At 39.5% G+C, this 24,530-nt stretch overlaps 3 protein-coding genes and 1 non-coding gene across 4 annotated transcripts; 2 read left to right on the top strand and 2 right to left on the bottom strand.

The window, feature by feature from the left end:
* Positions 1 to 1,279: 1,279 nt before the first annotated feature.
* LOC116206625 (mitogen-activated protein kinase kinase kinase 17) lies at positions 1,280 to 2,812 on the top strand. The gene has a single exon (XM_031539403.1). The coding sequence runs from the start codon at positions 1,427 to 1,429 to the stop codon at positions 2,582 to 2,584; it is 1,158 nt and encodes a 385-aa protein (XP_031395263.1). The 5' UTR covers positions 1,280 to 1,426; the 3' UTR covers positions 2,585 to 2,812.
* A 2,431-nt stretch (positions 2,813 to 5,243) lies between these two features.
* TRNAR-UCU lies at positions 5,244 to 5,316 on the bottom strand. The gene has a single exon. It is a non-coding gene; the product is annotated as a tRNA-Arg (tRNA).
* A 1,128-nt stretch (positions 5,317 to 6,444) lies between these two features.
* LOC116207565 lies at positions 6,445 to 8,872 on the bottom strand. The gene is made up of 4 exons (XM_031540562.1): positions 8,135 to 8,872; positions 7,313 to 7,649; positions 7,011 to 7,092; positions 6,445 to 6,918 (listed from the first exon to the last, which is right to left on the bottom strand). Exons 1-4 carry the CDS (start codon positions 8,694 to 8,696, stop codon positions 6,712 to 6,714), a joined length of 1,188 nt encoding a protein of 395 aa, XP_031396422.1. The 5' UTR covers positions 8,697 to 8,872; the 3' UTR covers positions 6,445 to 6,711.
* Positions 8,873 to 16,628: 7,756 nt separating this feature from the next.
* On the top strand, positions 16,629 to 21,775 carry LOC116207564 (zeaxanthin epoxidase, chloroplastic-like). Its single transcript, XM_031540561.1, has 16 exons — positions 16,629 to 17,326; positions 17,599 to 17,761; positions 17,877 to 17,951; positions 18,101 to 18,201; positions 18,319 to 18,434; positions 18,538 to 18,749; positions 19,014 to 19,105; positions 19,200 to 19,314; positions 19,419 to 19,522; positions 19,963 to 20,008; positions 20,149 to 20,213; positions 20,326 to 20,412; positions 20,513 to 20,567; positions 21,038 to 21,126; positions 21,229 to 21,316; positions 21,424 to 21,775. Exons 1-16 carry the CDS (start codon positions 16,815 to 16,817, stop codon positions 21,505 to 21,507), a joined length of 2,004 nt encoding a protein of 667 aa, XP_031396421.1. The 5' UTR covers positions 16,629 to 16,814; the 3' UTR covers positions 21,508 to 21,775.
* Positions 21,776 to 24,530: the final 2,755 nt, after the last annotated feature.

Below are 24,530 nucleotides of genomic sequence, written 5' to 3'. Positions count from 1 at the left end.
TTTGATTAAAACAAATACAAAATCTATGCCACTTCTTTATTGTACTCAGTATATATGCAATCTATCTAACGAAATCAAACCGAAAATCAATTCAAATTGAAACCATATATTATATTGTTGCCTTCAAAAGTTTCACTACGAGATCGTTCCATACGATTGAAATGGAAATCTGATATTTTAAGCAAATCTATGATATCCCAACTATCTCGCGCACATCAATTAAAGAATATTTAGTCAGTGCAAACTGAGTTTTAATTAGTTAAAGCTCATAATGTAAATTTGCGGCTGACTAGGAAAGCGTACGCATCGGCAGTCTATTATCGCTTATATAGATATGTGTCGGCGAAGATTGAGTTTTTTTTTTTTCTAACTCAAATGTCCAGGTTTCGTCCGATAAATCCCAGGATTTCCTCTTCCTTTCTTTTTTCAGTTCCTTCTTCTTATTTTGACTTTATTATTGCATCCGAATGTAATTGCATAGTCCTATTTTTCCATATTACACATCGGGTTTTTGATATAATGAGGAAATTTCGAGTACAACGATCGATGGAATGCCTGTGAGGGAACCAATATAAATACTCTAAAGGAGTCTTTTAACCATTTCTTGCTTCCTTTTGTCTTTGAAGACTCTTATACAGTAACTGGTTTTGAGATTCATGTAACTTATGTTGAAATGACGATACGGATACGCGGTGCATCACTCGAGCTGCTGAGTAAAACAGAAGATTAAATTCGACAATGTAAATTATTTGTAGTGCCATGGTTAATAGATGCTTTACAATTGTCTCTCTGATTGTCCTCTTGACCTCCTTTTAGGCCATGTTAAAGAAATAATCATTTTTGCCCTCCTCATAAACATAAGCAAATCAGACAGTTCAAAATAACTTGGAGATAAAATCTTCGTCCTATCACCGCGTTTAATATTTTATATAGTGCAAACAAGAAAGTTTGGTCTACCTATTCTAATCTTTGCAGTCCGGAATTGAGATTCATACAATCAGATGATACACGTGCGCGTTGTTTTCCTGGTATTCCTAAAAATCTCACACACGCCTTGTAGAGAGAGATAGAGAGAGCATGAAATTGCGGTACTCTGTTTCACCCAATTTAGGAAATTGGTCTCCCTCAAAAATCTTGACTTTCACGTGCAAATATCGGTCAATTACCATCACCCCATAAAATCAGAAACCCCTCCCACCCCCAAAAAAAAAAAAATATTATTATTTAAACATTGATATTCTAAAATCCCCTCAATCTATGTATCAGATCTTTTTATTTTATTTGTATCCAATAAATCGATATTCTCTGCTATATATAAAAACCCCAGCTCCGTTCCCACTCTCCTTAACCTCAAAGAAACGAAAGCAACTCAACCCCCCCACTGAGGGAAAAACTGAAACAAGCAAAGTCAGCAAAGCTTCAAGCTATGGAGTGGATCCGAGGCGAGGAGATCGGCCGTGGAGGCTTCGCTTGGATCAATCTCGCGATACCCAATAAGAATCTTGCCGGCCTTCCGCCACTGATCGCTGTCAAGTCCTGTGATCTCTCCCACTCGGCGACTCTAGGGAACGAACTTGAGGTGCTGCAGAGTCTCGGAGAGTGCCCGCACGTGATCCGGTGTTTCGGCGCTGGTCAGACAATCGAGGGTGGATCGGAGCTCTTCAACTTGCTGCTCGAGTACGCCCCCGGGGGCAGCCTAGCCAATGAGATGAGGAAACGCGGGGGGAAGCTGACAGAGCCGGAGGTCCGCCGCCACGCTCGATCAGTCCTGGAGGCCCTGAGGCATATTCACTCTCACGGGATCGTTCACGGCGATATAAAGGTCCAGAACATTCTCGTTTTCCCGCCAGTTGACCGCTGCGGGTGTCCGGAGGTCAAGGTCGCCGACTTCGGGCTCGCAAGGGAAGCAGGGTGCACAATAAGGCCGCACAAGGGCGAAGATGAAGACGAAGACGAAGACGAAGACAAGGATGGAGAAGAGCACAGAGGCTTCGAGTGGAGGGGGACGCCGCTCTACATGTCCCCCGAAGCGGTGAACGACAATGAGTACGAGGCTCCATCGGACGTGTGGGCCCTCGGGTGTGCAGTCGTCGAGATGGCCACGGGACGGCCCGCTTGGTCCCACCCAGATGGCGCGAACGTGTACAGCCTGATGATCCGGATCGGGCTGGGGGACGAGACACCGATCATCCCTCATGATCTTTCGGAAGAAGGCAAGGATTTCTTACGCAAGTGCTTCGTGAGGGACCCGACGAAGAGGTGGACGGCCGAGATGCTCCTGAACCACCCCTTCGTTGCCTGCAAGAAAGACTGTCAGTTCGTTTCGCCGCCTCACTCTCCGTCTCCGAGGACTCACTTCGATTTCACGGATTGGAATTCTTCGATACAGTCATCGACAATTTCAACACAATCAAGTCTAGTCACCTCTCCGCGGGAATTTTGGCAAGGAAAGAGCGAATTCGGGTCCTTCAATAATTACGATCATCACGGTTCCGATTCTCCGATCGAGAGGATTCACAATTTGGCATGCGACACGAGGCCTGATTTCGAAGACTCAGAGAGCCTCTGGATTACTGTGAGATAAGCCAATCAGTAACCGAAGGTCGTTTCCGAGGCAGTGGCAGAGTAGCGGGGCAGAGTAGAACAGAGACAAGAACAACAGCAACAAACGACCGAGGATGAGATTTTTTTTTTTTTTTTAATGATAGATCCAACGGCTGCAATTCAATTGATTCTTTTGCATATATCATTTAGAAGATGTAAATACTCGAATTGAGGCGATGAATGAAATCGATGAGATATTTCAGTCAAAGTTTTTTTTTTTTTTTTTTTGTACTCTTGCATTACTTTTAAGGTGCAAGTTGATGGAAGGGAGAAGGCTGTCGAGTTCTTGGTTGGGAAGTTAGCCCTGCAATGTTCAGAAGCTACCCCTTATAATAATAATAATAATAATAATATGCATGTCAGCCCAAAAAAGAGTCTCATCTCGTTAAAGTGGGCAACCGTCCACAAAAGTTCGAATCTCCTTTTGGTCACATTATCATGAGTTTGAGTGCGGATCCCATGCCTTTGACTCGTCTAAAGGAAATTAGCCAAAGTTAACAAGCCAATGCATAATCACCGGAAGGCAGACGCATCGTTGTGCGACAATCAAACTCTATGCATCTTGGCTTCCGGTCGAGAACCGATTAACCCGTTTTTTCGTGTAATTCTGATTGTATTATTGCTGAAAGCAGATTAAATAAAAAACAATTATTGGCCAGGATAAAAATAATAATGGCCTGAAATGTTATAATTCAGAATTGCAGTTGTATTATAATTTTGCATTGAATTGAAAGCAAACAGTTAACAACACCTTTCTCGAGGACAATAAAAATCACCATAAAATATTTTACTTTTCTGGTTTGGTCGTATTAGGCGGAAGGAGGTGGCCAATTGGGTGAATCCTCTGCTTTTGTGGGTTTTTGTTATCTTAACGAGGACTACTTACTACCTCGGAAGTGGAAAGCCGATGGAGGAATGGCATGGCAGTCGGTCACGGCATATGTCATCATATGCCACCACAGTTTTCTTGGTTCAATGTATTCTGTTTCCTAATTTTTTTTTTTTCCAATTTGCTGGCATTCCATTTTGATAGGATCTTCCCTAATTGATGGAATGCTTATTGCTGATATAACGTTTCGTCTTCGTTTAAGCCGCCTTCCGGTATCAGCTAATCATACCTATTTGAACCTTCAATCAGACTCGTTAAGAGGATACTTATTTTGATAATAATAATTTACTCTGAAAATTGATCGTGAAATTCGTATAAACTATTTTTCTCTTGAAACCATTTTTCGCGCCGTAATATGCTGCAAATTTCTATCACGATGACAGAGGATTTCTCTATCGAATTACTTTAATTACTATTTCTTTTTTTTTGTTTTGTTTTAGTTTTTCTTCCACTTGCGGTGTGAGGAGTGACTAATTGAATGAAGGATGAACAGTAAGACGGCTTGAGCCCACTATGAACCCAAATTACCGGCCTTAAATGCTCCGGTCAAAGGGCAAGTTGGGAGGGGGACACATCGTTTTGGTTTTCCCTTAATGACATCCATTGGTGTCCACTCTTGGGAATCATCATAAAGGGGTTCAAACATAAAATTCCCTTCCTTTTTATTTATTTATTTGTTTCTTCTAGATCGGATATCTTCTAAATTTTATGAGCCACGAATATTTAATTTGATTCAGTATCAATTACTGGTATCTCTTATGTAATCCAATGCGATATTCCACTGCTCTAAATTTGAATATATGGCTGATAGACCACATCGATTATTAAACTTGAATGGATTATATGAACTTTCATATCATAATGGAGGTAGAAATCTCATACAACCAAGTTTTATTGGAAAAGAGAAGGATTTTATGATCCCCGATCGATAATATCAGTAATAAGATATGATAAGCTTTTGGGACTTGCATCAAATATAATAGGTCAAATTGAATCGATCCGTCTCCACACTCTCCTTGATTTGTTTGATCCCTATGTAATTCATTGTTCGCCTAATTCCTAAAGAAAATTTTGATTAGAGATAAAATGACTTCCAAAGTTGAATATATCTACTATAAAATAAGATCGGAAGATTTAAAAAGCAAATGTAACATGAAAATCAGTAAATTCCGTTTGCTTGTGCATTCATCAAGTTAGGAATCGGAATTTTATCAGTACTTTTCTTGAAAACTGCGCATTCAAAATTTTTTTGGCAACAAAAGAAAAATAATTTGTTTATAGGGCATTTGGTACGAGATAATTCAACTGAATTACTAGGAATAATTTTTGAACCCATCAAATTACTATTATATTTGGCTGAAATATATTACCGATAATTTGAATGTCCAAGGTAATTCACTTTCTCATTCAATTAATAATATACTTTCCAACAAGGGGTGACTATGTAGATTACCATAAAAGATACCGATAACATATAACATTACCAGCCCATACTAAACATGATAATTCAGTAATTTTAAAAGTGAGAATTTATCTCAATTAAAATTTTAATTACCAGTAATTTCAAATGGTAATATGGCAATCGCCAACTTAGTTGTTATACACTTCTTTATCTATATTATTATATAAAGTCAGAGGTATAGATAGTTGGTCACTTGGTTTCACAATTTTATGCTTATAAAAAGAAACTATTAAAAAGAGAAGAAAATGTGGAAGCCCTAAAAAGAAGAAGGAAATAAAAAATAAGAAGCACGCCTGGTGGGACTCGAACCCACAATCGTCTGATTAGAAGTCAGACGCCTTATCCATTAGGCCACAGGCGCTTGTTTGCGATATTTACGCAAGCTTTGCTTACACAACAATAAAATCCCGTTGACCACTCTCCCATCTTGGACCTGAGCGATCTTGGACAGAGGATGATACGACCCAAGGTTAACCCAGATTTTCAAATGAAATCCCTTCAGCCTTTTTGTTGTTGATTTGAACAAGTTTGGCTCCCCTGTTGACGATTGTTGGTTTGAATTGATCGAACGAACACTAGCTCGTTCACTGCTCTAGTTCCTTAGGTTTGATTGTCTTGGAATTGGGCAATTAGAGTTATGTCGATTAAGATCGACTGACAGTCGTTGTTTTGAGCCGATCTAGGTGCTCTAGCTGCTCTTAGATCCTTAGGTTTGAGTGTCTAGGAATCATGATCTCTGTTGAAATCTTCCACTCGGATACTTGCTCAAGATATCCTGTATGTTTCTTTTTTTCGGTGAAAGTGGAATTTAATCTTGCATTATGGACAAGGTTGAAGATCCCCTCCTGGTGTACATTGGGGTTCATGGTTAAATGTTACAGAGAGGTTGTGTCAGAGATTAACGATTTTAAAATGGCAATCTTGAATTGTACTTGTGTTTATTTTTATTGTGATTTTTTCACAATATTTTTCATTGTGGATTGCTTGGCGGATAAATTGTTATAATCCGCTCTCGTAATATTCGATTGGGCATTTTCCCTTGTATCCTCTTTGCAGTGGATATATGAAGGATGCATATGGCAATTTTCATTTTTTTTTAAAAAAAAAGGTGAAATCCCTTCAGCCATCGTTAAAAAAGGTGCATTTACGAGCTCCGTCGATAGTGGCACGGTAAATTTGACCTGATAGATTCACCATCCACACTCGGCCGTGGGGCTCGTGCCTCCAGTCTACTACTTTCTTACCGTGGAATAATTCGTTAAATTACAATCTTTCATACATCTAGATGTGTTCAAGGCACCATATGACAGACTTCCCAAAAGTTGCTAGACAATCGATAAATGACAGTTCATTGCTCATCTAATTCTCGTTTCAAAATTTTATGAGTCTCCCCCCCCCCCCCCCCCCCCCCCCCCCCCCCCCCGACTCAAATTGATGTTTCTTCATCAACAACGCCGAACGCTTTCTTGCTTATATACATATCGTGTTCTAATGCATTGAAGAAGTTTGTTCTCATGAATTTACTACTGACAATGTAAAACGTCGACAATAGTAGAATGATTACGGAAGCATCCTCGACTGAGTGGACTCTGCTAAATAAATCCTCCTACGACTTTCTAACATTCTACCAATGAAAGAACAAAATCGAGAAGCCAAAGGGGGATGAATAGAACAAGCAAGGGATGTGCATATATTGATTCACTAACTTCTATGCAGTTAGATCAGGCATGAGTAGAAACACCGTGATACGAATTGATCAAAATGATCGGCAGCGAAAGCAACTGGGCAGCAAGTTTAGGCGGAAACGGTTGCGAGACTTTCTTCCCTTCGGGGGATTCTGTGCGTCATCTTGAATATGGTCTTCCGAGATCGAGCTCCTCATTTCTTGGGCTTTCAGTTCAGACCTTCTCAGCTTGTTCAGGATCCGATCCATCGAAGATGACCTCCACTTTTCGAGTTTCATCTGAGTCAAATAATCGAGATCAACTTTAGCTGGCAAAAATTGAGGTGATGGAGTTAATACTTGAAGAGAGTGAAGGGTGAAGGAAATAAAACCTCGAGTTTACGTATTGCTGCCTCAGCCTTTGCTTTCTGTAAGTTCTCCCACGCCGCTATCTTTGCCTCTTCTCTTTGCGCCCTGCAAATAGCCAACAAAAATGAAAACTTGTTCCTGTTTTCAGTAAATTGCAAAACGAAAGTTCAGATTATATCCACTCTTAACTGCAGTGTAAAGAGGAAGAATCAATGAGATCGGTTTATTGTAGTAGTCTAATTCGCTCTTCTGCTCTCACTACAATCACCTACCGCATTCCTTTTCCAGCAAAAAAAACCTACAACATTCCTTGAGTAAGACGCACCTTGAGATGTTTCTCGCTGATTCTCTGATGTCCCAAGAAGATGAGGCCCGAACTTCTCCGGTGAACTCGTCGTGTGAGTCCTTGGCGACAGCCCGGTCTTTCCTCTTGAATCGAGCAGCATGTCTCTTGGACCAGCTGATGACATTCGATCTTCTATCCATCAGAACATCCCGCACTTCTTCCAATTTGGCATGAGGAGGAGAATGATGGTGCGAGGCTCTTGTCTTTGGGGAAGCGCAGATGCTGCTCTTTGGGCTCATCTGCGTTGCCATGTCCCTCCTCGACACTGCACGAGTCACTCCATTTTCCGCGTCCCCGCTTGCATCAACTCTCTCCTCTGCATCAAAGCAAACAGGCTGAGACTCAAATTCGAAAGCATAGGAACAATGCAGCTTATCCATTCAGTGGACACTGCTACTATATGGGCTCAACAATTCCTAGCTGATGCTGCGTATTCAAATCTGCTCCCTACTACTAATCTTTCCTATCATAGTCTTCCAAGAAAAACATGAGTCTCGATAGTATCCAAACGACTGGCTTGACATGTTTAAGTGACGATAGCAACCGGGACTGAATTCAAATTCCGATTCTAGTTTCAGAGCTGAAGGCATATCGATTCTTCTCAGTGTCCAATAGTTAGACATAATGACGATGAGTTTGGCTTGCTAACATGGCATCAAACGACAACTGCTAGCTTATAAACTTCGGGAGCCTATAGTATGAGAATCCGAAATTCGAGGAAGAATTGTATGATACAATGTAATGATGATTTTATACGTTTCCATTCTGTCTATGCACTAAACACGGCATTCCGGTTTTTACCTAACCATCCATGATGAACACCGGCGCTGTTGTTCCCATCGACACAGCTCATCATTAGAGACTCATCGGCCACAAAGACCCCGGCTGAGAATGGCGATCCCGCCCCGAAGAAGCCCCTCCCGCTCCACCCCTCGAGGCTCGGTACGGCGGGGGAGTAGAAACCGCCGTATTGGCCGGCGTAACCGAAATAGTTACCGGGATGTCCCACCCCCAGGGGCCCGCTCTTGGACTTGGGCCGGTTCCTCAGTAAATGCGAGCTGTTAGTGCCGTTGGCCGAGACAGGGCTGCAAATCCACCGCTCCGCGTCCTCCCATTTCGATGGCAGGGCCCTCCCGCTGTTGAAGGGCGAGAGCGGGGGGACCGTGGCCGCGGCGGTGAGCCCGGTGATGTTGTGTCTCCTGCTCGCGAGTACGGCGGAGGAAGGTACTCGCTCTGAGGTCCAACCCAACTGAGGCTCTTGCTGGTGGTGATGGACATTTCTTGTTCTTCCTCTTGCTCCTCCTCCTCCTCCAGGCTGCTTCCTATCGTCTACCGGGCTAAAAGGGGCGCCATTTCTGTTCATAGCTCTTGATTTCTCCTCTTCTTTTTCAGAACATCAAATCGTCTGGGTGCCCGCGTTTTTAGCCATGAAAGGATAAAAATCGGAGCTTTTGAGCAGAGCTTTTATTATGCAATGTGAATGCGATGAGTTCGAAGTCAGCTCTCTGCAGTTTGAGAGAAATGCAGAGAGGGGTAATAAAGGGAGAATTTTTAACGCCAGAGAGAGACTGGAACAGTTGCTTTCACACGCAGCTGATTTTTCCCGCAAAGTTCTTACAGCTCGACAGAAGAAACGTCGGACTCGCTCGATTCGATTTGACTATAATATATGCTGTGTTTGGGTCAATGCCAACTAAAAAGTTCATGAGATCATAATTGACTTGTTAGCATGTTTTTGAACCGGGGAGGTGATCACTTATTATCAACGTGACATATTTGGTGGGTGAAATCCTCGACTAACTAGTATTTCCGCGAATCTTAAGGAGATGGCCTCTGGCCCGACTAACGATTTAATAGCTTGCAAAAGGAAAAACAAAATATTAGTATAAGCTAATTCATGTTCGATTTAGGTTGTTGGCCTTGGCCTTCTATTTTGAACCGTTTATATATTCCACAAGATGAATATCACTGGACGTAATATCGGTTAATTTTGAAAAACCTGAGTTTGCTTAGGTTATGGGTTGTAAGCGGCTATGGAGGGGCGGCTTGTGAAGGGTTATGATACAATTTATAAAATAACTCTCCATTCCTATTCATCTACCCGCAATCCAAACAAGCTCTAATTATGAAACGATAACAATATCTCGTGACAATAGATTTCAGTCTATCATCATGTTAGCGAAAGCCGATTTAACATAGGTGTATCTCGTGCAGTAGCATTGCCCACAATATGAGGAGGAAGTTTTATATATAACGAATATACTACGTGGTAATGCGTCACGTGATATAGCCGTTACGCACGATACCTTTTCCAGTATGAGATCAAAAGGTTTTGAGTTTAATAACATCAATGAGAATTGTTGTGTTCTCTCTCCTATTTATTCCCTTTTAAACTCATAAATGTCGTTTAAAAGGGAAAAAAAAAGTGGAGCTAGGGTGGATCCTAACATTTATTAGATTTCACAAAAATAGTTTAAAAAAGAAAAGAAAAGAAGAAGCCCATCAAATGTGCATCCTCAAGAGATTTACTTGGGGCATTGCTTTCTTTTTGTGGTGGGTGAACAATAATGTAAGTGTTCTAATATTTTAGTTCAGTAATTAATGATTGTCCATTGATAAAAAAAGCGAGTACATGATAAGATGTTCGAGAGAAAATTATAAGAACAGAAAAAAAACAGCAGATCATCGAGATCACCGCAAAGGAAAAAGCATAGTGACGAAGTACAAACAGTGAGTACAGATACAATTGTAGAGATTTTTCCGGTTACTATATATTTGTTTTCAACATCTTGGAACTAGACTATATATAGTCCCAGACAAAGCCGAGAAGCAGAGCTAAGTTGCAAACCATATAAAGCTGCTATTGTGTAGAAACAAAGGAGCAGAGCCAAGAGGAGTCTTGAATCGGTACTCAGCGCATGAACCCTTCACAGTTCAGAACTCCAGATCTAATCAATCAGAACAATTCCTAAACAAACCCAATCCCTAGATAGTCAAGCCAAGCAATCCGACTTTTTTGATCGGTTCAAACCAACGATTATCAGCCAAGACAATCAAATCAAATTAGTCGAGATTATTGATCGTTTCAAACCAGCGACTCTGAAAGAGGAGCTGAGACATGCATAAATTCTACAAAAAAGTCAAGCCACAAAAAGTCAATTTCGCAAGCGGTAGTTCGATCATTCAAAGAAATAGAGCTACAACCTTTTGACGTGGAGGATGAGGATACTGTCGCAGAGGAGACAGAGAAGCCGGAGACGAAAAGCTATCACCTGAGGTGAAGGGGAGGTTCGAATAATAAGATCGGTATTGAGGGGCCAGTCGGGTCAGCAATCAAGTCAGGACTGGTCTGGCTTGATAGTCGAGTTGGGTCGGGTTGGTCATGGCATGTGTGTATGATTGGGTCGAGTCGAGGCTATTGGCAGGGGTGTGTACGGATACTGAGTATATAGGGAACTAGTCGGAATCTATCTGTTAAGGTAGAATCCGGGTAGCTCATATTGAAAATAATATAGGGTCTAGCTATTAAAATATGGAATCGGTGAAAATCGATTCCGATTTTGGTTCTTACATATAGATTATCCAGAATCGGAATCGATACTCTGACCCAGATAATAATTCTCTCATTATATAATTATAGTTATATTCGGATATTCCTATATTTAAAAATATAGTCACTGATTTTAAAAAAATCTAAATCCATGTCGACATTCTGTTTTACGTGACTACTAATTACGGATGAGACATTTTCGATTTTATTTAGTAAGATAAAAAAATTTATAAGTTCTAACATGGTACTCGAAACCTGTGGTATAATATAGGTTCCGGTTCTAGAATTCAACATTGTAGGGTTCGGTTTCAAAATCTTGAAACTTGTCCCTTACAGAGCAGGGTCTAGATATCGTAAAAAAAATGGTATCCGAACTCGCATACCCCTAGGTATTGGTTTCTTCGCCACCAGTCAAAAGAATGGCGGACAGGCAGTAGGGGCTGCAGCCTTGCCACAACAAGGAGGAAACCGCCACTGCTCTCCACCATAGGGCAGGCTGGAGAAGGAGAGGGCGTGGGTCACCGGAGGAGAGAAAAACCCACCGCAGAGACAGAAAGGAGGGGGAGGAGTTGCTGCAACCTACGGGGATGTCCTTTTCACTAACTCCCCGACCACCACAGAACATGGAGAGATAGCGGAAGGGTGGCATGGAAATGTGGTGGAGAGGCCCGCAAATCCCGATGTCGGGAGGAAACGTCGGAACTATGGTGGAGGGGAACCCTAGGGCACCTCTAAGAGCAGCGAGAAAGACCTGTCTGACTCGAAGAGGCAGTGACCGACCATTCAAAGAAGAAATCAAGGTCAGTGACTAGATTGGCAGCCCCAAAACCTCCATTATTGTTTGCGGGAAGGAAAAATGGGCGGAGGAAGAGGGGAGGGAAAAGAGCCACCGGGATCGAAGACTACCGGGAGGTACAACATGGCCACGGCTTTCCGATCCCCGGTGGCATGCCGCAAGATGCATTGGTAAGGGGAGCTGCTTAAGGGTTGTTGAGTTTTGGTGGGGAGAGAAGGAAAGGGAGAAAAAGGTGGGAATTTCCTCTTGATTTTTTTTATTGTATTCTCAACAGTGGCTAGCTTGTATCAATGTAAGTATTCTAATTGAGTAACTAAGTTATGGTAGGGATACATATACGGGCCACATGGGAAGGTTTTCTGGCGTTTGGTTTTTCATGGAGGTAGGAAGATGCCAAATCAAATTGAAATTGAAAGCTGTGGATGCCGACGAATTCCTGCATTAAACATTATTAGGAGACATGCCCCCCCTCGATTGTTTTCCCATTGGGTTCTTGACATCTTCCTCATCAATCTTTGTCATTACAGATGGATTATTCTCCTATTGTTTTATAAGTTATTTACTTTTCCAATTCGAACATCACATGCTTCATAAGCGATTTTTATTGCCTTAATGGGACAACAAATGATGGTTCATAGCGCGGTGGGCCTATGTCCTGGCTGAATTAGCTAGCTAGCTAACATGTCGGCAGCGGCAGGTCCACCCTATGGCTCTCCAAGTAAAATGGATGCGTACATAATAACAGAGTATCATTTTATTCTCATGCGAACTGTTTTTCTAAAAGAAGAAAGCCATCCTTTATCTTAAGGGTAAAGCATAATCCGGGTTAAGGGCTTCATTAGCTTATATTTTCTGGGAACCTGGCCATGCACGTATGGTCATCCCTGCTTAAAATTATGTTCATGGGACAGTACGAGCATCATTAGAGAGTAAGTATGTGTATGACAAATCTAGATGTTCGAAATTACCAAAGAATCGCCGGTTCGATTCCTAAATTAAAAAAAAGAAGGACGAAGAGAGACGGCTTCGAAGATGATCAGATGGAAGAAACGAACGAACATGATATGAGGCAGCTTGAAAATATTGAAAGATCGGATAAGAAATGCACATCCGAGTTTGTGGTGAAAACGTTGAGGGAGGGGGGAAATGAACTGACAAACTTTTTGTCTTTTACAATATGAGCTACTTGGGACACAAATACAATCAATGCAATCCTTCTGTTCTGTTTTCAAGCAAAACTATGCGTTTTATATGCTACACATTTGTTTTGTAGTTGCTTCCAGCTTGTGCTACATACAAATAGCTAGCCTTCTTTTAAAATGTGCTATATATATAGATATAGGAGTCTAGCGCGTGATGATCATTTTTCTCACTTCAATCGGATAACACTCTGGCTCATAATCTAGGCCAATTCGGCTCAGAGTCAAATTTTAACTCTCTCTGTATTTTCCAGGGATATCCGAACCTTGATAGCATTGTAGCTACATCTTCATACTGATTAATAAAAATATGCATTATTCAGCAAAAAAAAAAAATTGCAATCTAAGTTAATATTTTCATTGCTCTACTCTACCTGCATAGTCTCTGCAATTCATTGGTAAGACTAAGAGCAAATGAGATGTCTACTGGTCACCACTTGAGGAATCGCATTCACGAAAGGACAGGCATCCAACATAAGATATGGATGTATAAAGCAAGGGTCTAACTGTCGTATGTATTTCGGGATCCACTTTCTTATCGACATCTGACAACGTATAATTTTGCTCATGAGCAGTATTGCACCATATTAGAGTTCAGATGTGAAAAGAATTCTGCTCGAGTATGCCATAAGCAAAACGTCTATATAAGTAAGAAATCAGTGAAGGAGCTGCCTGCGCACCTGGGCTTCATTTTCGATGCCGAAGCTCGGTTTTCATGGCAGAGATGAAATGAGAAGGCACCAGAAGAGGAAGTAGGACTTGGACATAAAGTGCATGGCCTGCTCATAAGATGTCGGCCCCCTCTATGCTCCCTCAATCCGCTGGGCAAAAGCATCCAATTTGCACCGTGTGCATGTGAATCCGATGACTTCGGTGGTCAATCAAACAACCTGGGATCGGCCCATTATTGCGTGTCTGGCCCATGGATACGAATCAATCAGTGAGGTGAGGTGAGAAATCCATTTCATTTCTAGCCGACGTTCAGATCATCGGGGTGTGGAAAATTCCGGATCTCGGGCTGAATAAGGGCTCATATCGAGCCCAAGCCAATCTAACTTTCCATTCGTGATTCAGGCAGTAGTCGGTCCAATGCATTAACCGGAGTCGAGGAATTATTTATAACCAATGCCATTCATGGACCCTACAATGTGACCTGGGGATACAGAAGAAGGGGGAATGTATATGATTTTGACGTCAATGGCTGTTTATGTGACAAATAGACCATGAGAAAGAAATGGAGGAGGAGATTTTTATTTTATTTTTTCCGTTAATTATAGTTTCCAACCTATCACTATTTATGGAAAGGGAAATAAAGGAGAAGAAAAGATCTGGAAGAGAAGTCAAATTTTGCATAATAAATATCTATCAAGAAGAACATGCGTCCAGTAATGAGTAATCTATTGCTTGCACAACTTAAATATCATTCTGTGGCCAAGGAAATAATTGCAATTATTGTAATTTTTTGGAAATTATGAATAACAAAGTACACACTTGATTTTTTTGGTTGGAGGACTATAGAAATATGAGTGCATTCTAATTAGCAAGAAAATATAAATGTGAAGTTATTCCTTCAAAATCATTCTTAAAAATCAAAAGTTGGTACAATGCAGTGACGCACGCTATCGACTATCGATTTAAAGGTATGTAGTGGGGCTAGTCATACCCTTTAATAGTAATTTATGATTTCTCTTTTATTGTACTAGGATTTAGACATTTTTTATAATCGAAAAAAGTTATTCTTAAAATATAGTGATAGAATATACCGTTCGTCGCTTTTTTATTTTCTCTCTTTTAGATCACTGAATCCGTAGAACACCTACGTAGATACATCATGAGATCCATTATAATGAAAGCTTTTGACTAAAATATGACGAGCTCGTGTAAAAACACATTAAGATGCATTCTAAAGAGAAATTTGTCCAAGACCTCGTTATAGTTTCTATCGTTTTATGATGAAGTTTACTTCATTGCATGATTCGAATATAAAGATTACTGATTTTTTTCAGCATATTCTACTATATCACTTTATGCGAATTAATGAAAACGAGTGTCCTATACATGATTAGCTCAACGAAGATGAATGAAATTACGTAAATTCTTCATAACAACTTTATTTTTATTCATTCATTCATTCATTTGATTATTATTAAATAATATTATTACTTATCAGGACAAAAAAGCAAAAAATCTCCTGGACGAACATTTTATAATGTATTTTTTTGGGGGGGTCAAATTCGAGGGCGAACATTGAGGAAAGGAAAACCTTGTAGATGGGTTTGTGATGCAAATGGCAATGCTCGAGACACGTGGAACATGTCAAACTCCTGGCTCACTTCCATAATTAAAAAAAAAAAAAGAAAGAAAAAAGCTACTGGCTCACACAGCCTAACCAATGGTTTCTTCCCATATTGTCCCTCAGCAGAATTCCACCCACCACCACCACCACCACCACCGCCCTCCACCGACCTTAATGCTCCTCTGTCTTTTTCCTTTTTTGGTAAATATTATAATAATAAAATATTATCGCAGCACTTGATACCCCGTTTCTTTAGTAACATGAAATTATGTTTTCTTGTAATTAAAACATCTTGGTCAACTTTCTCAATTGCATAATGGCCGGGTGCACCCTGCACGCAATGCTACAAATGTAAGTAAACTGATCTTGCCAATAGAATTATATAATAATTAGAGATATGGTCGCACTATGTGTCCGCAATACGTGTGAGATTAAATTAGAAAACTTCTGGAAATAAAAAAGGTAACATGGAGAGAAAAGGACGAGAGTGGAGAGAATATAGAGGAGGAGAAATTGGTGGATGAGATTTTTTTTTTTGATTTTATCATTTTTTCTTTTATCCTATGATTATTGTAAATTCAAGTATATGCATTAAGGGTAAAATTGAAAAGAGAAAGTTATATGGAAAGTCTCACATATAGTAACAATAGATAATATCACATGATAATAAATAGATGTAGCTGATCCTTTCCGTGAATATATATATATATATATATATATATATTGGGGACGAGAGGTGGTGTCGCCTAGGTTTTTTATGCTCAAAAGGACATTTACGTAGTATAATTTAATTTTTTATAAGATTCCTTATATTCATTCTACTAATTCAAAGAAATTATCATTCTATTTGTATCTTTGGGAGTTTGCCTTGCTATGTTCAAATCCTATGTCGCTGCACACACCATTACTAGCGGATCGATCCGCTTCATTTTTTAACATATTAATTTTATTTAGAACTGATAAATTTAGAACACATATTTGTATATGACCGACTTAGAAATTGTGTATTATGCACCATCATTTGTATTAAACTTTATTAGTCTGTGTCAACTGAGCATACACGTATATATTTTTGTATGTACGTATGAGTCGCATAATTCAATAATAACATCTAAGGTTGATTTTAACGATTCAATACTTGTTTTCTATAAATAAGATTTCGAATTCGAATTTTATGAATGAACAAAATTTAGGAGAGCTTTAACTCTTTAGTGGCCGACCCAGTTCGAATTACATTAATTGGGGTCCGATGGGCTTTCGGATATCAAGTTATACGGAGTTAAATTTATTATAATGACAATATAATAATAATAAATAAATAAATAAATGAAGTGGAAAAACAATAGCCAGAGAGGCAGAGGGGGACCCATCAGTATCATCGTCAATGTCCGTCGAAGATTTTTGTTTCAAGCAACTCCAATCATTCTTGCTCAGTGGAGGAAGAAGAAGAAGTGTCATCCTCAAATCGCCACGTGTCCCCGGCAAACTCCGTGATTGGCCATTCCCAATTTCTAATTTCTCCTGCGTCCGGCCAGGCCAGTCCAGTCCAGTCTTCGGTTTTGCTCATTTTCCTCCCAGCAAGTAAAAAGCCTTTTCCTTCTGGTTGCGGAGGAGGAGGAGCTGTTCCGGGAGATCAGTACATGCCTTTGATGGCTTCTTCCTCTTTGCTCTTCAACTCCATAATCCATCCTTCCTCTCCACCTCTCTCACGGACCCACCTCCCGATTCACCCCACCAAAGAGCACCCGTCGGACCTCTCTCCTCACAGCTCAAGAACAAGAGCCAGCTTCAGGAACAGGGGCAGGAAGCAGCTGCAGCCCGTTGCCGCCGCAGCTACAGCTGCTCCCGCGGCGGATGTGACAAACGGGGAAATCCCCACGAGGAAGCTGCGGGTCCTCGTGGCGGGGGGCGGGATTGGGGGTCTGGTCTTCGCCCTGGCGGCGAAGAGGAAGGGGTTCGAGGTGGCGGTGTTCGAGAAAGACATAAGCGCCATTAGAGGGGAAGGTCAGTACAGGGGACCCATTCAGATTCAGAGCAACGCCCTGGCCGCTCTCGAGGCTATCGACATGGACGTCGCCGAGGAGGTCATGAGGGCGGGCTGTATCACCGGTGACAGGATCAATGGTCTCGTCGATGGCGTCTCCGGTACTTGGTAAGTCGTCAAGCTCTCCCCTTTCCTGCTCTCAGGAACAATTGGTTGGTCTATGTGATTAATTTCAACCCCTTTGTATTTACATAGGCCGGCTATGTATGCACAAAAGATTAAAGGTCCAATTTTCCTCGATATTTGCGTATGGTTTATGTTTCTCATTTTTCTGCGACCTTGACATCTTGTATCCTGGTGTTTCTAGTGAATTTTCACCGTTTTCTACATGTTGAATTTTGGTTTAGAGTCTCAGAAAGTGATATTTGGTTGGGTATCAGGTACGTCAAATTTGATACGTTCACTCCTGCGGCAGAGAGGGGGCTTCCCGTCACTCGAGTCATTAGCCGAATGACTCTGCAGCGGATCCTTGCTCAGCACGTCGGGGATGATGTCATCTTAAATGATAGTAATGTGGTTGATTTTGAGGATGATGGCAGTAAGGTGAATAACATGCACTGACAATTGAAAATTGGAGGATTTATCCTTATGGAAAGTACATTTCGCTTCCTTTCCCCCTTCCCCCCCGGCCCCTTAATTCTGTCTTGTTCTATTTAAGGTTACCGTGACTCTTGAAAATGGACAGCAGTTTGAGGGTGATATTCTAGTTGGTGCTGATGGCATATGGTCGAAGGTAAATATGTGCTTTTTTGCGCCGCATTCATATTAAATTAAACTCTCCAGTTTTGTGTGAAGCAAAAGTATTTTGTAATAAAATGAACTATTTACATTAACAATAGTTGTCTCTCTAGTTTGTCTCGTTCATTTATTTCTCTTATGAAGGTGCGGACGAAGTTATTTGGACCAAAGGATGCCGTGTACTCAGGCTACACTTGTTACACGGGCATCGCAGATTTCATACCTGCTGATATTGAAACTGTTGGGTAAATGATTCGATGATTCTTCGCTTAGTCATTTTCGTTGGGCATATTTGACACATAAGGCCTACTACCCATCTCTAATTATTTGATAGGGAGTGTCAACTCTAATTTGGTTCGCAGATACCGAGTATTTCTTGGCCACAAACAATACTTCGTGTCTTCTGATGTTGGTGGAGGGAAGATGCAGTGGTATGCCTTCCACAAGGAACCACCTGGTGGCGTTGACAACCCTCGTCGTATGTACTCTATCAATACGTGGAGCTTCATTGGTCCACCTTGGTACCTGTATGGACTTTAGGAGATTTCACGTGTGCTTCTTTCTTCCTATGAATTTTCCAGGGAAAAAGGAGAGGCTTCTGAAGATTTTTGATGGTTGGTGTGACAATGTGATTGATCTGATACTTGCAACAGATGAAGAAGCAATTCTTCGACGAGATATTTATGATCGGACACCTGTGGTTACATGGGGGAGGGGTCGTGTGACTCTTCTTGGGGATTCTATTCACGCCATGCAGCCGAATATGGGGCAAGGTGGATGTATGGCCATCGAGGTATGTCTCCTGAATGTACTTATCGCTTGCTTAGTAATGGAATCATTCAAGCATGCCTCCGATAAAAGGGTACAACACTTTACAAAATAGAATTTCAGTTTTCCATTCTTATCAAGACATGCTTATTTCTTCCTCCTGTTCGTTGTCTTCTTTCTGTTTTCTTTGATTTCATTTTGTTCCATATATTCTCAGTTTTCCATATTAAATGACAAAATGGAAAGTTGAAATTAATAGATTCTTGCAAATCTTTCCTTTCTTTTGCAGGATGGTTACCAACTTGCAATAGAGCTCGAGAAAGCATGGAAACATAGCATTGAGTCGGGAAAACCCCTTGATGTCATTTCATCTCTGAAGAGGTACAATTTGATCATGCCTAGGAAATTTGGTCGATGCAGAGTTGGAATTTACTCCAATGCATAGATTTAAATATTGAAAGTTTATATTTCTCAGCTATGAGAGAGAAAGGCGGCTCAGAGTGGCCGTCATTCATGGGATGGCGAGAATGGCCGCTATTATGGCATCAACTTACAAAGCCTATCTAGGTGTTGGACTTGGGCCACTTTCGGTAAGCACATGCTATTATCTTAAAAATTAGAGGTACTAAATTTTAGTGTCATTCACATGGAGTACTGCAACCATGGTAATGGAGGATTTGAATTTCCTTCGCAGTTCCTGACAAAGTTTCGGATCCCACATCCTGGAAGAGTTGGAGGGAGATTCTTTATTGATGTAGCCATGCCACTTATGCTAAATTGGGTATTAGGTGGCAATAGGTTAGTTTTCGATGCCCATTCTAATTTGGATCGATCGGAAGAGTTTTTGAAAATTCCATATTTATCTTTTGCATATTTGAGGAAAGCAAGGTGAAAACTGTGTTGGTTTGATTGATACACTCTTTGTGTTATTCAAGCTATTTGAAAAGGTAGAAAACTGAGAGTAGCCATCCATAATAGAGCAAAGCCAATTCCTGGAAGTCCTATATTATTTATTTCGGTCTTATTTTTAAATATTTTAGCATCTTATTATCTCCGGTACTGAGGCAAGCCTTGGTATTGTGGCATATTTTGTTTTGGTTATGCACTCACATGAAAAAATGACCAGTTCTGTAACTCTATCATCTTGTTCTCTATTTTGATTGAAATGTTTTGAGTACTTTCTCTTGCTTTCCATGTTCTTGAGCTGAATATAAGTATATACAATTTTCTTTTGACAGCTTGAAGCTCGAGGGGAGGCCGCTCTGTTGTAGGCTCTCAGACAAAGTATGTTCACGTCTCACTATTTAAATGTCTCTTTGTGAGTAAAAAATATATATATATATATATATATGTATATTCAGGAAGTTCAAATCTACTCTTATAACCACTGCATCCGCGCTGATATTATGATTTGTTAAATGAAGGCAAGTGACCAGCTGTCAAAATGGTTCAAGGATAATGATGCCCTTGAGCGCGCTATTAATGGAGAGTAAGTCCCATAGATCCTATTCTTTAATTTTGTGTTTTTGTTCATTGATGGATCCTCGTACCTTCTGGAATTATTTTTGTTCAGACATTTATTGTTGCGTTTTGGTGCTTAGATGGATTCTCTTACCTTCCGGAAACGAGACTAGTTTGCAGCAGCCTATTAAATTAAGTCGGGATGAAGGCAAAGATTACATCATTGGGTATGAACTTTTATAAGTTTACTTGCTGTCATACAAATAATGCCTCCTCCATTGACCAGAAAAGGAAAACCAACTTGTGGATTTTCTTTAAAACTTGCAGGAGCGATGTTAACAATGATCTAGGGGGAGTTCCAGTAACGATATCTCTACCTCAGGTGATTATTTTATGCTGTTCCATGTGTTGTCATTTATCAATGAGGCTGGCAGTTTCTCCTATCTAGTGCCCATTTTGGGCAACTTTCCGTTATTTGTCTTTGGCCGAGTGGCATGTATTTCCACGGTGCTTGTTTTTTCAATTATGAAGCATGGTTAAGTGGCCTACTCACATTAGACCAAGTGATCAGGTGGTTTGGCCTGTTGTGGGCCAAGAAATATTGAATCTGTTGGGTTCCTGTCCATCTCAGATAGATGACAAAGTATGTTTGGAAGAATCGGTTATTTAATGTCTCTCCAAAAAGAGTTGGTTTTAGGTGAATTGTCTTCATAGTTTTCTTGGGTTTGGGTTTTATTATCGCCTTAGTCTCAGTTGCCAGCCCATTCTTTAACTCATCTATTTTCAGTAAGTCAAATCAAATGCATAGGAGCAGGTCTTATCATTGGTTTTGTGAATGATTCACCTTCTCAGGTTTCAAACTTGCATGCCCGTATAAGCTACAAGGAAGGCGCGTACTTCCTGACCGATCTCCAGAGCAAACATGGAACCTGGATCACCGAGTAAGTTTTCCTAAAATAAAACCAGGTGGCGCAAATCCAGTGTGCTTGTGACTTGGATGAAATGTGAGATGTCTAATTTTCAATGTCACTAAAACTTGGCAGTAATGAAGGGAAGCGGTACCGGGTGTCCCCAAACTTCCCAACCCGATTCCGTCCATCAGATGTTATTGAGTTTGGATCTGACAAGAGGGTACATCCACGTTTTGCAGAATTTCTTTTGTAGGGGATATAGTATCTGGTCCTCTCTTTTCTTTTCTGGTCCTCTCTTGCTAAAGTTAGAAGTTCATCTTTATGCAGGCAATGTTTCGAGTTAAGGTGATAAGATCTCCGGTAAGTACTGCAGAAACCGAAACAAGAGGAGGGATTCTCCAGACAGCATAGCATGAATACATATGATGAAGTTCGGGAAGGACCTCATGACTTGATCGATGATTTGTACAGTGAATTGATTCATTGCAGCAGCAAGCCATTATCATACAATCAAATTTATGTAAGTCTTCACAGAGGAAATCTAATTCTTCAGGTTGTATATTGGCAAGTGTAAATCACTTTTCTTAATTGTCTGGACTTCGGCTATCTTGACAAATGAAAATTTCCACGACGGTTGTGAGTGCATAATGAAGAAGTGTGCTTTTATAGCTCACGCATACTTCTATACTTGTACGGATAGACTCGTCGTGGATGTCCGCACAGCGTTATGCCCCGTTTGGATTCAGAGTTAATTGATTTTAACTTTAACTTTAACTCAACGCACTACATAATAAAAATAAATATTTTCAAATTCAAAATTTTTAACTTTAACTTTAACTCAACACACTACACGACAAAAACACACGTTTTTCAAGTCAAATTTATAATCACATCTCATTTATCATTTTTCACAATTAAAATTAAAATCAAAATCAAAGTAATTTTAACTCTGAATCTAAACGGTCCCTTAGTGTTCCATGTGATCGAGCTTTGAGAGCTGTTAATGAAAAAAGGTACAATGGAAAGGGGACTTTGGAACTTACCTAACCAATATATATATATTCTGTTACAAGAGAGGTGGTCTAGTATAATAAAATAAAAATTTTAATAATCAAGAGTAATCAGTATGCAATTAATAATACATGTGAAGATGCATTATACAACTAAAGGTACCCTGGTGTCCAATATAAGACGGATCAGATCGATGGCAAGGCTGCTCAAACTTCATTACAATAGATAGAAGGATTCGAGCTTGAAACTTCACAAAATTGGGATGATGTGTATTAATTAGCCTTCTTACGTATATAACTCTTCGGGCATGCATGAGGTGCATGCCCAACATGATGAGTTAAGTATGTTTATCAAGGTAAACCGATCCATTTACTATCTACTATTTGGTTGACTAATCTTTTATATTGGAATGGATGAAGGGTCATTCGCAACTAGATATATATAGACAGAGAAACAACTATCGATAATATTGCAGCGAGTCACATAAATATAGTTGCCTTAAGACAATCACTTCACTAACACACACTCACTAATCACTTATCACTATCACTAATAACTATTCTAGGTTTCATTATGGAAGCCGGGATCGAGATGCCACCTTTTATTGACGCCCTAGTTTTTTTTTTTTCCTTCTCTTGTATAGAATTTGTCTATAAATTTTTCTCCTCTCCTCTGTTTCATAGAATTTTAAACGTTCTTCTTTTCTTCTGCTCTCTTTATCTTATTTTATTTATTTTATTTCGGTGTGAACTCTGGTATCCGAAAGTCCAATTGGTTCATAACTAATCTAGTCGAGACGGGTCGGCTCACTAAGGAATAAAACTTTCACAACGTGGATTTTCTACATTCATAGGGACTTGAACCCGAGATTTTGCTTAAGCGAAATAAGCGTCATACCGTTTGAACCAACCCACGTTGATTTTATTTTATTTTTTTGTTATTTATTTTTTGAAATTATTTTCTAATTCTTAAATTTGTAGAATAATAAACAAATGTAAAAGGTTGTATAAAGATATTCAATCAAAATTAGTGGTCTTATTTGAACATAATCAAATGAATTGTCACTAAGAGAAAAGGATGAAAATATTATTGCGCAAATTAGTTTTTATATATCAAAATAGAAACTAATAAGAAATTAAGACAATTTACACATGAAAGAAATTAGCTAGAATTATTCATTACCTTTGGGCTTTTTCTTTTTTTTTTTAAACTGAAATTATAAGAATTAGACAAAACTTCCTTTTCTTTTATTTTACTTTTTTTTAAAAAAATTCGGTTTATCATGGTATCAAAACATCAGCTTTTTCATCAATATTGGACGGAAAATTGATGGCGTGCTACAATTAGAACAAAAGTCAAACGTTATGCATTCTAAGATTATTTTTACTTGATTAAATAATTCTTTTTTTTTTGCTGAAAAGCAATTCATACTTACTAATCGCTACAATTGAACTAATTGAATATAATTTAATCATGTTTTATATAATTATATTTTTCTAATGTGATTTTTTTTCGGTGAACTTTTTCTAATGTGATTTAGATTTTGTATATATTTCGCAGTATCTTTTAGTAGTATGTATTCGACTAAACAACTTCACACATGTAACGTGTATAAATCCACCGGTACACAAAAAATTGCTTCACAAAAGCATAAAAATATAATACCTCAATCATGACATGCAGTTCATCAAATTTTATGTGCACATGGCCTTGCTACTTAACAGAATCTTGTTGAGTGGAAAATAACATATATATAAATATACACACACACATACCCCTTTTATTTTGCCAATTGAAATTGAATACAATAAAAAAAATCAAGTGGTTTCGGATAGATTCTTACGCAATGAATTGAAATTAAAAAATGAATAGAAATATAGAAGAAAAGCTAAAAAAATCAATAAAAAAATGTGATCAGAAAAAATTATTAATAAGTTCTACCTACTATTGGATTTGAACCAATGATTCTAGTCGTATGAAAGTAATACTCTAACCACAGAATTAAGTAGGTCATTTATCATCACAAAGATAAAAAAAATAATAATTCATCACATCATATCGATATATTCATCACATACAATTATCCTCCTAAATTGTTGTTTTTCCTTCATAGAAAATGTAATTTTTTTTCTGTGTAAATTCTGATATCCCAAAGCTCAATTGAGCTCTGACTAATCTAGTCGAGCCGGAACGGCCTACTAAGGGGTAAAACTCCCCATCATGGATTTTCTTCAATCAGAAGGACTCGAACCCGAAACTTTGCGTAAGCGGAACAAGCGTTAAACCGCTTGAATCAACCCATGTTGGTTGCAATTATTTTTCTACCAAAAAGTAAAATGCAATTATTTCTTACCATTTAATAACAATCTGTGGCCATAACTTAAAAATGTATTGCCATTATTGAATATATTGCTACATAAAAA

Source organism: Punica granatum, chromosome 5 (assembly GCF_007655135.1).
Source record: "Punica granatum isolate Tunisia-2019 chromosome 5, ASM765513v2, whole genome shotgun sequence".
NCBI classification, from domain to species: domain Eukaryota; kingdom Viridiplantae; phylum Streptophyta; class Magnoliopsida; order Myrtales; family Lythraceae; genus Punica; species Punica granatum.
The sequence above is the reverse complement of the archived record's forward strand: the minus strand, read 5'-3'. Positions and strand labels throughout refer to the sequence as shown.

Coding starts and splice junctions, on each gene's coding strand:
- LOC116207564 (XM_031540561.1), top strand. CDS start 16,815: ATGCCTTTGATGGCTTCTTCCTCTTTGCTCTTCAACTCCATAATCCAT. Junction 18,202..18,318: donor GCTGATATTGAAACTGTTGG/GTAAATGATTCG, acceptor TTTGGTTCGCAG/ATACCGAGTATTTCTTGGCC. Junction 21,127..21,228: donor CATGGAACCTGGATCACCGA/GTAAGTTTTCCT, acceptor AAAACTTGGCAG/TAATGAAGGGAAGCGGTACC.
- LOC116207565 (XM_031540562.1), bottom strand. CDS start 8,696: ATGAACAGAAATGGCGCCCCTTTTAGCCCGGTAGACGATAGGAAGCAG. Junction 7,650..8,134: donor TGTTCATCATGGATGGTTAG/GTAAAAACCGGA, acceptor GCTTTGATGCAG/AGGAGAGAGTTGATGCAAGC. Junction 7,093..7,312: donor TCAGCGAGAAACATCTCAAG/GTGCGTCTTACT, acceptor GGCTATTTGCAG/GGCGCAAAGAGAAGAGGCAA.
- LOC116206625 (XM_031539403.1), top strand. CDS start 1,427: ATGGAGTGGATCCGAGGCGAGGAGATCGGCCGTGGAGGCTTCGCTTGG.